The sequence below is a fragment of the Danio aesculapii genome, chromosome 16 (genome assembly GCF_903798145.1).
Source record: "Danio aesculapii chromosome 16, fDanAes4.1, whole genome shotgun sequence".
Taxonomy (NCBI): domain Eukaryota; kingdom Metazoa; phylum Chordata; class Actinopteri; order Cypriniformes; family Danionidae; genus Danio; species Danio aesculapii.
Window position 1 is genome coordinate 44,060,180 of NC_079450.1, and position 16,667 is coordinate 44,076,846.

At 32.3% G+C, this 16,667-nt stretch overlaps 1 protein-coding gene across 1 annotated transcript in view; it reads left to right on the top strand.

Annotated features, from left to right (window-relative positions):
* Nucleotides 1-14,967: 14,967 nt before the first annotated feature.
* Nucleotides 14,968-16,667, top strand: part of taf2 (TAF2 RNA polymerase II, TATA box binding protein (TBP)-associated factor) — a 37,613-nt gene continuing 35,913 nt past the window's right edge. The window contains exons 1-4 of the mRNA XM_056476101.1: nucleotides 14,968-15,063; nucleotides 15,240-15,316; nucleotides 15,474-15,528; nucleotides 16,269-16,429. Coding sequence (XP_056332076.1) covers nucleotides 15,267-15,316; nucleotides 15,474-15,528; nucleotides 16,269-16,429 — 266 coding nt within the window. The 5' untranslated portion in view covers nucleotides 14,968-15,063; nucleotides 15,240-15,266. The remainder of the gene's footprint in view (nucleotides 15,064-15,239; nucleotides 15,317-15,473; nucleotides 15,529-16,268; nucleotides 16,430-16,667) is intronic.

Genomic DNA, 16,667 nt, shown 5'->3' on the forward strand with positions numbered 1-16,667 from the left:
TTATAACAGAGTGTGGAAAGAAGGGAAATTGCCTCTGGAATGGAGGGAATCATTAATTATACCCATAAAAAAATCAGGTAAAGACCCAAGTAATCCTTTAAGCTATAGACCAATAACTCTAACTTCACATATGTGTAAATTAATGGAAAAAATGGTTACTGACAGACTTATGTACAATTTGGAGAAAAATAACTTTTTCTCCCCTTGTCAAAGTGGATTCAGAAGTGGAAGAGGTACAATGGACTCGGTTATTAATTTAGAAACAGACATTAGGAAAGCGTTAACTAATAAGGAAACGGTAGTGGCAGTTTTCTTTGATATTGAAAAAGCTTATGATATGCTATGGAAGGAGGGCCTGTTGATCAAGTTAAACCAAATAGGAATAGGTGGAAGACTATTTAATTGGATTAAAGAGTTTTTAATCGAAAGATATATCAGAGTTAAGATTGGGAAGGAAGTGTCGAGTAAAGGAATTATTGAGAATGGGACTCCACAAGGTAGCGTCATAAGTCCTTTGTTATTTATTATTATGATTAATGACGTTTATTCAAATTTAGAGATAAATATTAATAAATCACTGTTTGCAGATGATGGAGCTCTATGGTTAAGAGGCAGAAATGTGGACCATATTGTTAATAAAATGCAAAAAGCATTAATTAAAGTTGAGAATTGGTCAAACAAATGGGGTTTTAAATTTTCAGTGGAAAAAACCAAATATATTTTCTTTACAAATAAAAAAGAAGAATTGACTTAAAACTGAAAATATATAATACAGAATTAGAACAGGTAAAAGTGATCAGGTTTTTAGGAATGTGGTTTGATTTTAGAGCTACATGGAGTAATCACATCAGTAAGATACAGGAGAAATGCAAAAGAATTTTGAATGTAATGAGATGTATTTCGGGGCGTGAGTGGGGAGCAGATAGATTAGCTTTAAAAACAATTTATGTAACAATGATCAGAGCAATCCTTGATTATGGTTGTATGGCATACAGTTCAGCAGCAAAGTCGCAATTAGAAAAACTTGAAAGAATACAATCTCAAGCTCTTAGAATTTGTTGCGGAGCATATCCTTCCTCTCCAGTTCCAGCATTGCAGGTGGTGATGGGGGAGATGCCAATTCATCTAAGAAGGAAACAACTGTTATTGACATACTGGGCAAGAGTAAAAGGCCAAGATGATAATCATCCTGTAAAAACACTATTGGAGGTATGTTGGGAATATGGGAAAAGGAAAATTAACAGCTTTAACTTGATTATTGGGGATTTAGTGCAGGAAATGAAATTAAATGAATATAGTATTATACCATCAATAGTTCTACCAACAATACCTTTATGGATATTACCACAACCAAAAATAGACCTAAAATTATTGAAAGACAGACAGGAAAAAGGACAGGAGTTAACAGATGGATATCTAACAAGAGAGTATATTGGGACACAATACGATCAATTTACACACATTTTTACAGATGCATCAAAAGATCCTCAAAGTGGCCGGGTGGGGATAGCATATGTCATTCCAAGTTTAGATGTGTCAGAAGGGAAAAGAATAACAAATAATTTATCAGTATTTACAGGAGAGCTGCTAGCAATCATGCTAGCTATCAACAAAGTTTATGAAATGGATCTGAACAAAGCGATAATATGTTCTGATTCAAGTTCAGCGTTACTATGCCTGGATCTTAAAAAATCAGAAACTAGGCAGGACATTATAATAGAAATTCTTCTGGTATTACATAATTTAGAGCAGAAAAACAAGATAGTTGAGTTTGTATGGGTACCATCACATTCAGGAGTTGAGAGCAATGAAGCAGCAGATAGGTTAGCAAAAACAGTAATAGCAAAAGAGAGGATAGAAATGAAAATCAGGTATAGTAGGGCTGAACTTAAATCAATAATTAAAAAGGGAATACACAAAGACTGGCAAATAAGTTGGGACAATGAACTAAAAGGCAGACATTTCTATGAAATACAACCAAAGGTAGGACAGATTTTGAAATCAAGTGGAAGCAGGAAGGAGGATTGTATTCTTTCAAGATTAAGGCTAGGACATACAGGGCTAAACTCTACATTACACATGATAGGAAAACATGCAACAGGCTTGTGTGATGGATGCGGAGAGAGAGAGACAGTAGAACATGTAATCATTAGTTGCAATAAATACATGGAGGAAAGAAATATATTAATCAATGATCTACAGATAATTGATGAACAAATAACTCTGAAAGAATTTTTATATCCGGAAGGAAGAAAATGGTTGATACAATTCTTAAAAAGAACTCAGTTAATACATAGGATATAGAATGTCTATGTATGTATGTATGTATGTATGTGTTTGTGTGTATGTATGTATGTGTATGTGTATATGTATGTATATGTGTATATATATGTGTATGTATGTATGTATGTATGTATATATACATATATATATATATATATATATATATATATATATATATATTTAAATTTACTTAATTTATTATTATTATATTGATAATAATATTATGCTTTTCCCTATCTTCTAATATCTTTTTCTCTATCTCGGCTGTGAAGGACCTGAGCTGTAGATGAAGGAGCTGAACACGCAGCAACATCGAAGGCTCGGGTTTTGAAGAGTCTAGAGTTAAAAAATAAATAAATAAATAAATAAATTATTAATAAAAAAAAAAGAGTCTCTGATCTATAACCCACAGTAGGTGGCGGTAATGCTCTGTTTAGAATGCGAACCGCCAATAAACACCAAGAAGAAGAAGAAGAAGTTCATTGCGAAGTCTTGTTTAGCCCTGGCCAGCATTACTGAGCAGTCTTTCCTGTCTGATCTTCTGAGAATAACCCCGGACTGTTTGTGACTCTGAGTTGCCTTCTGCCTGCCCACGACCCTTGCTTTATACACGGACTCTGAACCACGCTACCTGCCCTCGACCCAAGCCTGTCTAACGGATTCTGAACCACTCCGCCTGCCACTGATCTATGCCTGGTAAATCCCTCTGTGTCTGTCAGCCGCCAGCCCCAAGACCATTATTGATTACTGTTGATGTGTGTTCACACTTTAGTGCGTATTGGATGTTTGTGTTTGACTGTGACTAATAAATACTGCATAATGGATCCCTCCGTGTAAGTCTCCTCGTTACAGGTAACTGCATAATAGGACAATAGTTTATTTTTTGCAATCCAAAATGTTTTATTATCATTGACATCAGTTTTTTTAATTAAATTAAGTAATAGATACTTTTTAAAACATTTATTATTTAGTATCATTACTATTATACAATTATTCTATTATAAATAATTTCCATAATGGAAAAAATCCAATTCTAAATGTAACTGGAAAACAATGTAAAGATACAACTGAAGTGAATATGCTAAGATCATTTAAGAAATCTTTTGCGTAAACATTAATTTCAGGACAGCATGGTGGCTCAGTGGTTAGCACTGTCACCTCAAAGCATGAAGGTCACTGGTTCGAGTGACACATGTGCTATAGGAGAATTGATGAACTAAATTGGTTGTAGTGCATCAGTGTGTGTATTAATGAGTGTGTATGGTGATTTCCCAGTACTGGGTTGGGGCTGTAAGGGCATCCACTGTGTAAAACATATGCCGGAACAGTTGGCAGTTCATTGCGCTGTGGTGACCTCTGAAATAGAGACTAAGTTGAAAGAAATTGAATGAAAGAATGAATATTAATTTCATTAGAATGAAATTCTACAGATTGTGTAAAACACAAATGTTTTATAGAATTATCTATTGTGTGTTATCTTAGACCTGATTTATGACTAGGGCCAGACAGAATCTGCGGACATTTTTTGCTATTTCTGTGCAGAATTGTGTTAAAAATCTACAGATTTATGTGGAATCAATTTGGGAGTATCATAACTAAAACCTTAATATATGAAATAAAAAAGTAATACCTTTTTAACTTTTATTTAATGTTTACAATGCAAATCCATTAGATCCACTTTATTTGGTAAACAAAGCAAGTCTCTCTTATAATATATCTACCAATGAAAGTCTATGAAAGGCAGGCCAAGATTAAGAAATAGGCCCCGGGGCACAATGTCTTGTAGGCCCCCTACCTAGTCGCACCCCTATAGTTGATTTAAAAAATAAGATTAATAATATACTATTTCAATAAAATTAATCAATAATTGCCCGCATTTTTAAGATAAATGATATACAGTACATATATTTCTAGTCAACAAAGATTTATTTTTAAAGCATTTAAAGCACACTTTGATAAAAAAAAAATACTAATACAACTAGTGAAAATTAATGGATTTTAATTTACTTTGTTTAGGTTCACTGAAGCAGTACTAAAAAATTATATTTAAGGGTATTTTTAATGCATAACTTCTACAAACTTATAACGCATTTTATTTGGATAACACCTCTCCACTCCAGTTCCCCATCTAGAAGGGAATGTTCTCTTAACTTTGGCTAATAGGTTGTGTTAATGTTTTAAAGAAAACATTTCAATGTAATATCCAATGAATATTCAAAAAATGTTTTTCCCAAAACAATGAACAAGAACATTCTAGCAGTGTTTTGAAAATGTTGGTAAGGGACCAGATTAAACAATGTTCTCTTAGAAACGTTAGAACAACGTTTTCACAATGTTTCATAAAACCAAAGTAAGAACATTCTCACAGTCACATTAGAGAAATGTTTTAAGAAAATCATTGAGATGTGAGATGTGGAATGTTCTTTGAAGAATGTTCCAGTAATAAGACATTTGAACAAAGCTAGCACATTTTATCTGCAACATTTTAAATGGCACCAGATTAAACAATATTCTCTTAGAAACGTTTTCACAATGTTTTATAAAAACCAAAGTAACAATATTCTCACAGTCACATTAGAGAAATGTTATAAGAACATGATTTATTTTCAATAGCGAGACAGTAAGACAATTAACATACTAATTTTAACCTGTACTTATTAAAATATTTAAAATGTCATGTTCAGAAACTTATTGCAGACAAATAAGTAAAACCTAGTGGTTTAAAAAATAGTGGAAAAGCATACAGATTTAAAGTGACAATTAATTAGTATTTCATACAATTAGTAAAATTTGCATTGTGTCAGCAAATTATTCTTGTTTTAAACATACCTCATTTGTAAAATTGTTTTCTTTTTTGTTTTATTTGTTACACGTGTTATACAATGAGCACAAGGATGTAAGAAAATGCAGTGCTTTAAACTTTCTTTTTCACATTGCTACAGTAAAATTAAATATTTGAAATAGCCATAGAGAGTGTTTTGTGTCTGTCATATCGTTACTGTACATTTTGGAAACAATAAAGAAAACAAACAATGTTATTAACAAACATGTAGAATATTTAGAGAATATTGTCCTGACTTTATAGAAGGCTTTCTGGGAACAAGAACAAAATACCTGCTGAAAATGTTAGAGTATAATATTTTAACAATCGCCTCATTAAACAGGATTAGAATGTTTTAGAGAACATTTACCTGTCTTTTAGGAGAATGCTCTAGGAAGTGAAATAAACAATACGATGAAACGTTATAATAATGTTAAAGTATAATGTTGTAGCAACACTGTTAAAAAAAAATCCGTTAAATTTACAGAAAAAATACCAGCAGCTGTGGTTGCCAGTAATCTACTGTTTTTAACATTTTACATTTGTAAATTGTGGAATGTATTTTTAACAGAAATATTCTGTAAACTCAGTCTGTATTTTTCATCAAACACATTTAACCCCTTACATCCCAGAGCAAAATCCTCACTGTTGTCCTCACTACAGAGGATTGAACACTCAGACAGTGATGAAATTCTGTCGTGCGGTGCTACGAAAATGAATGTGATTCGAGTCAAGTGATGCGATTTCGCAGGTCAGAGTTCACCAAGCTTGAACTTTGCACCGCAGCGACCTGCGAAACGTGACACATAACCTTGCCATAACACAACCAAAACCAAAGATGAAATCAACTGAAAATAAAACTCTAAATAAATTAATAATTAAAAAAATAAAACAAATTACACAATAAAAATTAGATTTCTCAAGATCTCAGCTGAGATCATTAAACAACACAAACATCAGGAGCTTCACTTATTATTGACCTTTGACTTTATTTCTGTCACGTGAACAAAAGCTCTAAATGAAATTTTTGTTGTTAATTTGAAGTCACCATGATGGACAGAGTCTGCTTAATTTGGGCTCTTCAACTATTTGTTCTGAGACTAGTTTTTATTTAGGCTGCTATAATTAATTGTGTTAATCATACTATTTTTCTAGCATGAAAAACCAAAAGAAAAAAACAATAATAAATTTGATAAGATTAACTATGATATCAAAACCACTCTCACCTGCTAGTGCACTCTTTGAATATCTTGTTAATTATAAGTGAGAAATGAATACCATATGTAAATAATACCACTTGACCTACAGCAGCCTATGACAGTTTAACAGGTCTAATTACTCCATTCACAATGAGAATGTATGATCTATAGTAGAACTTAAAAACACACAGACATCAACAACTAGTCTTTGAATCTCAAAAATGGTGCCAAACAAAAAATAAAAATCAACCCAGAACAAAACAAAACACTCTACTAAAATATTACCCCCCAAAACAACATAAAATAAAGGGAAAAAAAGAGATTGTAAGAACTTTAAGCTGCATAATATATTCATGCTGCAATTCATGCTGGGATTTTTGTACTATGCTGGCACCCAGCATGCGTTGCAGCATGAATGAATTAAGCAGCTTTTTTTAGCAACCATGGTTGAGGTTCATATACTGATTCTTGGTGTCTGTGTGTTTTAATGTGCTGCTGAAGACCGCAAGGTTTTGTGCATGAATCTAAAATTTTAATTTCTTATTAATTCCTTGATAATTGTTTGCTCAACCTCCATGGAAAGCTGTAACATGTCCCAAACAATATCAAATAAAACTATTTTTGTTGGCTGAGCTTATAAAGTACTAGAAACTTTATTTGTAATGATTAAGTACACACAATATAGTTTTTCATTACCTTTCTTGCTATAGCTGATGAATTTCAGAAACACAGTTATAGCAGCCAGAGATACATTAAAATAGAAGAATAAAGGTTCAAGAGCTCAACTAAAGCAGTCTCTGATCTCCATGATGGTGAGGTCAAATGAAACATTTTCAATAAAAATATAAACCTCTGTTAATTATCAAATATTCTTGCAGATATGAGAGAGTTGAAGTCAACTGTAATCAGTGAAGCTGCTAAATGCTGTTATTTAATGGAGTTGTTTAATCCTCTGTTTTAATTCAGTTGGTTTGGTGTGAGGCTGTGTCTGTAGTTTTATTTCATGTTCTTTCCTTCAGTGATTGGGCTTGTTAACAGCAGGTGTTCATCAGTGTCTGAATTCAGTCATTTGTGGTCATTCACTCTGTCTAGTGGACTAAACTAATTGATTTAGGGACTAGTGAATGAGGGTGTGTGGTGAGATTTCAGACACTCTGATTAGTTTCTCGAAAACAAAGGTTAGATCTGTTACAGCTATTTTCCGTATTTTGTACAGAAATTAGCTGTTAATCATTTATCAGGTTTTCACTGTAGTTTGTACAGGCTTTTACTGTTATAATCATGGACATTTTTTACAGTGAATGTTACTTCAAAACATATTTAGAATATTTCTAGAGAATGTTCTCCTACCATTAAAGAGAACATTCTGGGAACTTAAAGAAAACTACCCACTAATAATGTTCTAGGAATGTTAGAATATAATGTTCTAGAATTGTTACCAGCGAATGTGGTTAGAATGTTTTTAGAAAATGTTTTCCTATCTTTTATGAGAATGTTCTGGGAACTAAAATAAAACTACCCACCGAAAACGATAATGCAACATTGCTGGTAATATTCTCAGAACATGTAGAGAACTAAAAATTTCTAGCTGGGTTACTAACATTGTAAATACAAATTAATTATAATAAGATAACATTTAACACCAGGTGGAAAATAACTTTAGTTATGTTGTCTCTGTCAATCCGACAGTGATTGGAGGGAATCACTCAACTAGCTTAGTCCAACGAGGTGCGCTATTTGCACTTAGCATAATTAGACACTCCAAAATCAGCATTTCCCCCCGGGCCCCACGGGTCCCTGGGCCTGTGCCCATAATGCCCATTGGTTAATCCGGCCCTGGTCCTAGGTAGCAACTCAAAAAGTAATTTTGTTGGAACTGGGTCTAACATACATGTAGCTGGTTTAGACATATTTATAAGTTTATCTAGCTCTTTCTGTTCTATGATTTTGAGGCACTGTAGATTATTTTCATTTAGTGGAATGGTTAATGAATCTGAGGTATGAGGCAATGCAGAATGTTTAATGTCTTCTATTTTCTGTATGAAGCCTTTTATTTTTTCACTGAAAAAGTTAATGAAGACAAAAATAGGAAAATAAGTTGGGTGGTAGAGGTGAGGGGCTTGGGTGGTATAAATAATAAAAAGAGGGGGTGGTTGAGCCTTGGTAAACAACCAAAACTATAATAAATTCTAAATGTGTTTTTTGAACAATGACAAACCTCAGCCCACTGTCTTCTCTTTGCTCCAAAGTAATCCAAATGTATTCTTCTATTTTCCTGCGTCAGTTGTGTCGCTTTACTCCCATTCATGAATTCTCTTACAGTGCATCATGGGATAGCGTAGCATGCATCAGATGCGCTCTTCAGAATCTCGTCGGAAGTAGTAGGTCACCCGGGGACTCTTTTTAGCGTACTATATTGTATGGAAGTATGCGATTTCAGATGCAGCCAATGAGTAAAGTACTGCTAAAAGGATACAGGTATTTGACTGGATTGCCTGCAGTTCCAACCTGTCTCCAATAGAGAATGTGTGGCACATTATGAAGCGCAAAATCCGACACGAAGACTCCATACTGTTCCCCACATTAAGACTTGTTTGCAGGAAGAATGGGACAAAATTACACCTTAAACACTTCATCACTTGGTGTCTTCAGTCCCTTAGCGTCTTTTATCTCTTGTGAAAAAGAATGGCAACATTCCAAAGTGGTAAATGCTTTAATGTTCCAACTTTTTTTTTTTAATGTAAAGAACCAAAATTAGAATGTGTGTCAAATTATAAAAAAACCCCATAAAAATCATGAGGAACATATTATATGTTTGTTGTATTGTCTGCAAAGAAATACAAGTTAAAGTTAATTTAGAAATCACTACTTTCATTTTTATTTGCATTTTCCATACTGTCCAAACTTTTTTTGGTGTGGGGTTGTATCAGTGGTGTAGTCCTAAAACAAAATGTGGTGTCCTATTACACCCGACCCAAATTTTAAATGAAAGTAGGCATAGAAACGACGAAAGTCAATGTTTCTTTGATTCATTAGCTTTCTATTATATATATAAGCTAGCCATGGCAATTGGCTGTATGAATACAGTATGTAGCTTATATAATCATTGTAATCCTGAAAAAAAGAGTCAATCAAGATAGTTACAAGAATTTAGTTAACTTTTATTTAAGTTAACTCAATAGGGCCTGTGCATACATGGAAAGACAGCTTTTTTACTTACTTTCTTTACTGGCTTATTACTTTACATTTAATAGGTTCCTTTAAACATCAATCAACCATTATTTTTGATTGTCACATTCGTGCATGCTTGTTTTAAACCAAACTATTAGGAGTCTGTCTTCTGTTGTTGCTATTTCATACTAGTAGTTACCCTTTTAAATTGCATATTGTTATGTGATTTATGAGTAGTCTTTGCCTCATCGTTGTTAGTGTTATATATATATATATAGTGTCGTTCCCTGTAGCAGTAGGCACGATTAAGACAAATATGAAATACTGTTGTACAGGGGCGATTTTAGGATTTTCATTTTAGGGCGGATCAGGAACAGATCATTTTGGGGTAAACAAGGAAAAAGGTATATACATTTACACATATACATTTTTAAGTAAGAATTTAAAATAATACACTAAAATTAGGGAAGTTTAATCAGAAAAATAAGTGACTATACCGAGGGTATACTCAATTATGGATCCTTAGAAGTGGTAATACCCAAACAGCTCGTGGAACAAAAAAAAAATATATAAATATATAAATATATATATATATATATATATATATATATATATATATATATATATATATATAATATATATATATATATATATATATATATATATATATATATATATATTTATATATATATATATATATATATATATATATATATATATAGTAGTGATATATATGAGCAATATCACACAAGTAGCAGTGCAATGTGTGATGCGTCTCCCACCAGACACTTCTACGAGTGTGATATTGCGTTTATACAACAGTTCAGCATAATCGTATGTATCAAAAAGAAAATCAAACACGGGGAGTCTCAAAACCCTTTTGTAAGAGGAACTACTTTCATTCATTTACATCTGCAGCTGATGTCAGAACAGCGGACCAAGCTAGAAATCTTTAGTTCTCTACATGTTCTGAGAATATTACCAGCAATGTTGCATTACTGTTTTCGGTAGTTTAGTTTTAGTTCCCAGAACAATCTCTTAAAATATAGGAAAACATTTTCTAAAAACATTCTAACTACATTTGCTGGTAACAATTCTAGAACATTATATTCTAACATTCTTATAACATTATTAGTGGGTAGTGTTCTTTAAGTTCCCAGAATGTTCTCTTTAATGGCAGGTAGAACATTCTCTAAATACATTCTAAATACGTTTTGAAGTAACATTCACTGTAAAAAATGTTCATGATTTTAACAGTAATAGTCTGTACAATCTACAGTGAAAACCTGTTAAATGATTAACGGCTCATTTCTGCACAAAATACGGAAAATAGCTGTAACAGATCTAACCTTTGTTTTCGAGAAACTAATCAGTGTCTGAAATCTCACCACACACCCTCATTCACTAGTCCCTAAATTAGTCAATTAGTTTAGTCCACTAGACAGGGTGAATGACCACAAATGACTGAATGATGAACACCTGCTGTTAACAAGCCCAATCACTGAAGGAAAGAGCAAGAAATAAAACTACAGACACCGCCTCACACCAAACCAACTGAATTAAAACAGAGGATTAAACAACTCCATTAAATAAAAGCATCAATACTTCACTGATTACAGTTTGACTTAAATTCTCTCATATCTGCAAGAATATTTGATAATTAACAGAGGTTTATATTTTTATTGAAAATATTTATAACTGTGTTTCTGAAACTCGCCGTCAGCTAAAGCAAGAAAGGCAGTGAGAAGCTATACTGTGTATACTAAATCAATACAGATACAGCTTCTAAGCTTTTATAAGTTAAACCATAAAAAATAGCTTTATTTGATATTGTTTGGAATATGTTACAGCTACCTATTGAGGTTCATCAAAAAATTATAAAAAATTTAATAAGAAATTAAAACATAACTAGTTTCATGCACTAAACCTTGAGAGCTGCAGGATAAGACACACAGACATCAAGAATCAGTAAATGAACCTCAACCATGGTTGCTAAAAAAAAGCTGCTTGATTCATTCACACTGCAATGCATGCTGAGTGCCAGCATAGTAAAAAAATCCGAGCATGCATTGCAGCATAAATATATTATGCAGCTTAAAGTTCTTACAATAAAATTAAAATAATATTTCTTACAGTAATATTTCAGTAGATTGTTTTGTATTGTTCTGGGTTGATTTTTATTTTATTTTTTGTTTGTCACCATTATTGAGATTCAAAGACTAATTGTTGATGTCTGTGTATTTTTAAGTTCAGCTGTAGATCAAACATACTTATTGTGAATGGTGTATTTAGATCTGTTACATATTTATTGGCTGTGGTAGGTAAAGTGGTTTCATTTGCATATGGTATTCATTTCTCATTTATAACTGACATGAAATTCAGTGATTTCACAAGCAAGTGATGGTGATTTCAAAATCATGGTTAATCTTATCAGGCTTACTATTGACTTTTCTTTTGACTTTTCATGCTGTACAAAGAGTGTGATTAACACAATTAATCATAGCAGTCAAAAACTAATGTCTAAACACTTAGTTGAAAAGCCCAACTAAAGCAGACTCTGTCCTCCATCAAGGTGACATCAAATCAACAACAAAAAATTCATTAAGAGCTTTTGTTCATGTGACAGAAATAAAGTCAAAGGTCAATAATAAGTGAGCTCCTGATGTTTGTGTTGTTTAATGATCTCTGCTGAGATCTTGAGAAATTAAATTTTTATTTTGTAATTTGTTTTATTTTTTTAAATTATTAATTTATTTAGAGTTTTATTTTCAGTTGATTTCATCTTTGGTTTTGGTTGTGCTTATTTGTGTTTTTCTTTCCTTCAGTGATTCTGCTGGTAACAGTTGTTCATCATTATCAATCCTCCATTCATTAGAATTTTAATTATCTCATTAACTTCATCATTGTCTGACCCTGTGTTCAACCCTCTGTAGTGAGGACAGTAGTGAGGATTTTGCTCAGGGATTTAAGGAGTTAAATGTGTTCAATGAAAAATACAGACTGTGGAATGTATTTTTAACAGAAATATTCTGTAAACTGAATTTACGAATGTAAAATGTTAAAAACAGTAGATTACTGGAAACCACAGCTGCTGGTATTTTTCCGTAAATTTAACGGATTATTTTAAGAGTGTTGCTACAACATTATACTTTAACATTACTATAACGTTTCATCGTATTGTTTTATTTTACTTCACAAAACATTCTCTTAAAAGACAGGTAAATGTTCTCTAAAACATTCTAATCCCGTTTAATGAGACCATTATTAAAATATTATACTCTAACATTTTCAGCAGGTATTTTGTACCAGTTCCCAGAAAGCCATCTATAAAGTCAGGACAAAATTCTCTAAATATTCTACATGTTTGTTAATAACATTGTTTGTTTTCTTTATTGTTTCCAAAATATACAGTAACGATATGACAGACACAAAACACTCTCTATAGCCATTTCAAATATTTAATTTTACTGTAGCAATGTGAAAAAGAAAGTTTAAAGCATTGCATTTTCTTACATTCTTGTGCTCATTATAACACGTGTGACAAATAAAACAAAAAAGAAAACAATTTAAAAAATCAGCTATATTTAAAACAAGAATAATTTGCTGACACATTGTGCAAATTTTACTAATTGTATGAAATACTAATTAATTGTCACTTTAAATCTGTATGCTTTTACACTATTTTTTAAACCACTAGGTTTTACTTCTTTGTCAGCAATAAGTTTCTGAACATAACATTTTAAATATTTTAATAAGTACAGGTTAAAATTAGTATGTTAATTGTCTTTATGTCTCATTATTGAAAAGAAATCATGTTCTTATAACATTTCTCTAATGTGACTGTGAGAATGTTGTTATTTTGGTTTTTATAAAACATTGTGAAAAAGTTTTCTAAGAGAATATTGTTTAATCTGGTGCCATTTCAATAATCTTAAAATGTTTTTAAAATGTTGCAAATAAAATGTGCTAGATTTGTACAAATGTCTTATTGCTAGAACATTCTTCAAAGAATATTCCACATCTCACATCTCATTGATGTTCTTAAAACATTTCTCTAATGTGACTGTAAGAATGTTCTTACTTTGGTTTTATGAAACATTGTGAAAACGTTATCTAAGAAAACATTGTTTAATCTGGTCCCTTACCAACATTTTCAAAACACTGCTAGAATGTTCTTGTTCATTGTTTTGGGAAAAACATTTTTTGAATATTCATTGGATATTACATTGAAATGTTGTCTTTAAAACATTAACACAACCTGTAGGGAATGTCAGCCAATGTTGAGAGAACATTCCTTTCTAGCTGGGCTGGCCACCAGCTGCTCAAATTTAGACATGAAACCTCCAACACTAAATTGGCCAGTGTTTCAGTTTCATTGTCCAACCCCTGTACTTTTGCAATCCATATTAATTGTGTTTTGAAAGCATAAATGCCATTAGTCTTTCATGTATACAAAATACACCTATTACCTTAATTTTGTTTGGTTTTTAAAAATGCCTTTGAAGGTACAGCATGTTTGGAAATGACATAGAATAAATGTATTTCCCTATCAAGCAATATTTACCTTGATTTTTCTTCATGTGTTGTTGATAAATATTTAAATTCTCTCCATCTTGAACATGTGCTCAGATGGCACCATTCGTTTTCAAAGAAACCACCTAAATAATTTTTTACACAAACTTTTTAAAGCGAAATTTCAGTGTTGTTGTGGAAATGACACTGATACTGTGCGACAGTTATATTTTGTATAAAACATAATATTGATAATAGACTCACATAAAATATTTAAATTATTTCACTATTGCTTAATTAGGATACATTAATAGATACCAGATAAATAATATTTTAAAATGTTATTTTCATTGTTGAAGTTTAAAACTCTGGGTGTGCGACAAGACAAAAACAAGGATTTTGACACCTAAAAGGAGGTTGAATAAGATGAAAAATATATAATAGAAAGCTGGTAATTTTTTAAAAGTAAGCTTTATTGTTAGTTTGACAAAGAAAAAGGAATTTGATCAAAATTATATATATTTTTTGGATATATGATCAAAGGTCTTAAAAGTGCCCGTAGTTAAAGAATTACCCGTGTATGGATGTTTCCCGGTGATGGGTTGCAGCTGGAAAAGCATCCGTTGTGTAAAACATATGCTGGATAAGTTGGTGGTTCATTCCGCTTGGGCAACCTCAGATTAATAAAGGGACTAAACTGAAAAAGAAAATGAATGAATATTCTCAAATATACACACTACTTAAATGCCTCTATTCTATTCATTTCTTTATATTTCAGGCGTGATTTATTTTTATGGTTCAATCAAAAGAAGGCAAATAGTTATTATAATTTTATATACACATGCAACTTTGTACAAATTTGCCTGCGCTGGCATATGGGTAATAAATTATCATCATTATGGAATCGTGGATTCAGATCCGTACTCCATTCCAGTCGGAGGCGGTAATGCACCAGTAAGTTAGATTGTCAAGAAGAAAAGGAGAACAACAACATCCAGACAGGAACTCGGCGCGGGAGGGCAGAGCATACGTTAGCAGCAACATGGCTAAAGATTTGCGACGAGAATTGTTTTGTTGGTAATTTCATAATAGAAAAAAAAACGGAAGAGTGTCGGTACATGTTATAACAACAATTTAACAAATAATGACATGACAAAATGCACTTAAGGGATTTTTTGAGCCAGAATGAAATTGTTTCTAGTTTTTTAAAAACATTGTATTCAACCAAAACACCGTTCATGTTTTTTTTCCAGGGTTTAAGTGAATAAACCGAAGAAAGAATGAACCGCAAGAAAGACAAGGGCTTTGAGAGCCCACGACCATATAAACTATAAGTATCAAATACACGTTTTGTCTCTCCTGAATTGAGTAACGTTAAAGTTAATCACAGTTGTGTTTATATTGCACATGAGTAGAATTAATTCTGATGATCGCTCATTGCGTCGCATGAGTTTAACGCGCTATTTACTCTTTGTTTATCTCTTTACGACCCATCAGGTTGTCTGCATCAACAACGTAAATTTTCAGAGGAAGTCTGTCATTGTGAGTATGCAATTTCCATTTGTTCGTGAACATCAGAATCAGAATCAGTTTTATTATCAAGTGTGCTTCACACACACAAGGAATTTGTTTTGGCTACAGAAGTTTCCAGTGTACATAAAGTGACAAGTGACAACACAAAATAAATCTGAAAAAAATATAACAATAAAAAATGATGAACATTAAACAGATGCGGTTAGTGAAGAAACCTGGATGTTGAGTTGTATGTACAGATTGTTATAAATATACAGGTTATAAGGTGCTGTGTACAAGTGCGAATGTAGAAAGTATTGCATTGTATATTGATATAAGGTGCTGTGTACAAGTGCGTATGAGAAAGTATTGCACATATTTATTGCACAGTAGGGGGATATTTAACTGTTCATAAGGTAGACAGCCTGAGGAAAGAAACTTTTGTTATGTGTTATAAACGTTATGTGAATGAAGCAGATAACAGTAGGACTTAGTATGCAGTCTATTAAAAATATAAACAGTGAGACATGATAACTATGGAAAAATTGCATTCCTTTTATCAGCATTTTTATTAAGAACAGATTAAAATTGACATTCATTTTTTAAAATGATCCAGTAAGCACATGCATGTATAGTCACTAATTAAGCTAATTTTATATAGTTGTAAAATGTCAGATTGGTAATGTTATGTTGTTTAGTTATGACATTGACATATGTGCTAGACTTGTTTAAAAGCTCATGGTATTATGTCTGCCTGTCTATTTGAATAGGGTTATGTGGAGCTGACCATCTTTCCAACAGTGGTGAACCTGAACCGTATTAAATTGAACAGCAAACAGTGCCGAATCTACAGGGTCAGAGTGAATGATCTTGAAGCTCCATTCATTTACAATGACCCCACACTGGAGGTCTGCCATCATGAGTCCAAGCAGTAAGTTCAGCTCATCTTTTTCTTTACTGCATCAGCCCCACATAAAAAACAAGCAACCACCACAACAACAAAAACACTTAGATTAACATTATATATCATTGATAGTGGTGTCACTTAGTTCTACAGATGGTGGCAACACCTGATTTGATGTTATAGATGCTATAAGAATTTTGTCTTTTTGTCTTTTGTCTTCTGTAAAAATTGCAACATCCCCATTTTATACATTTTGTGGATCACA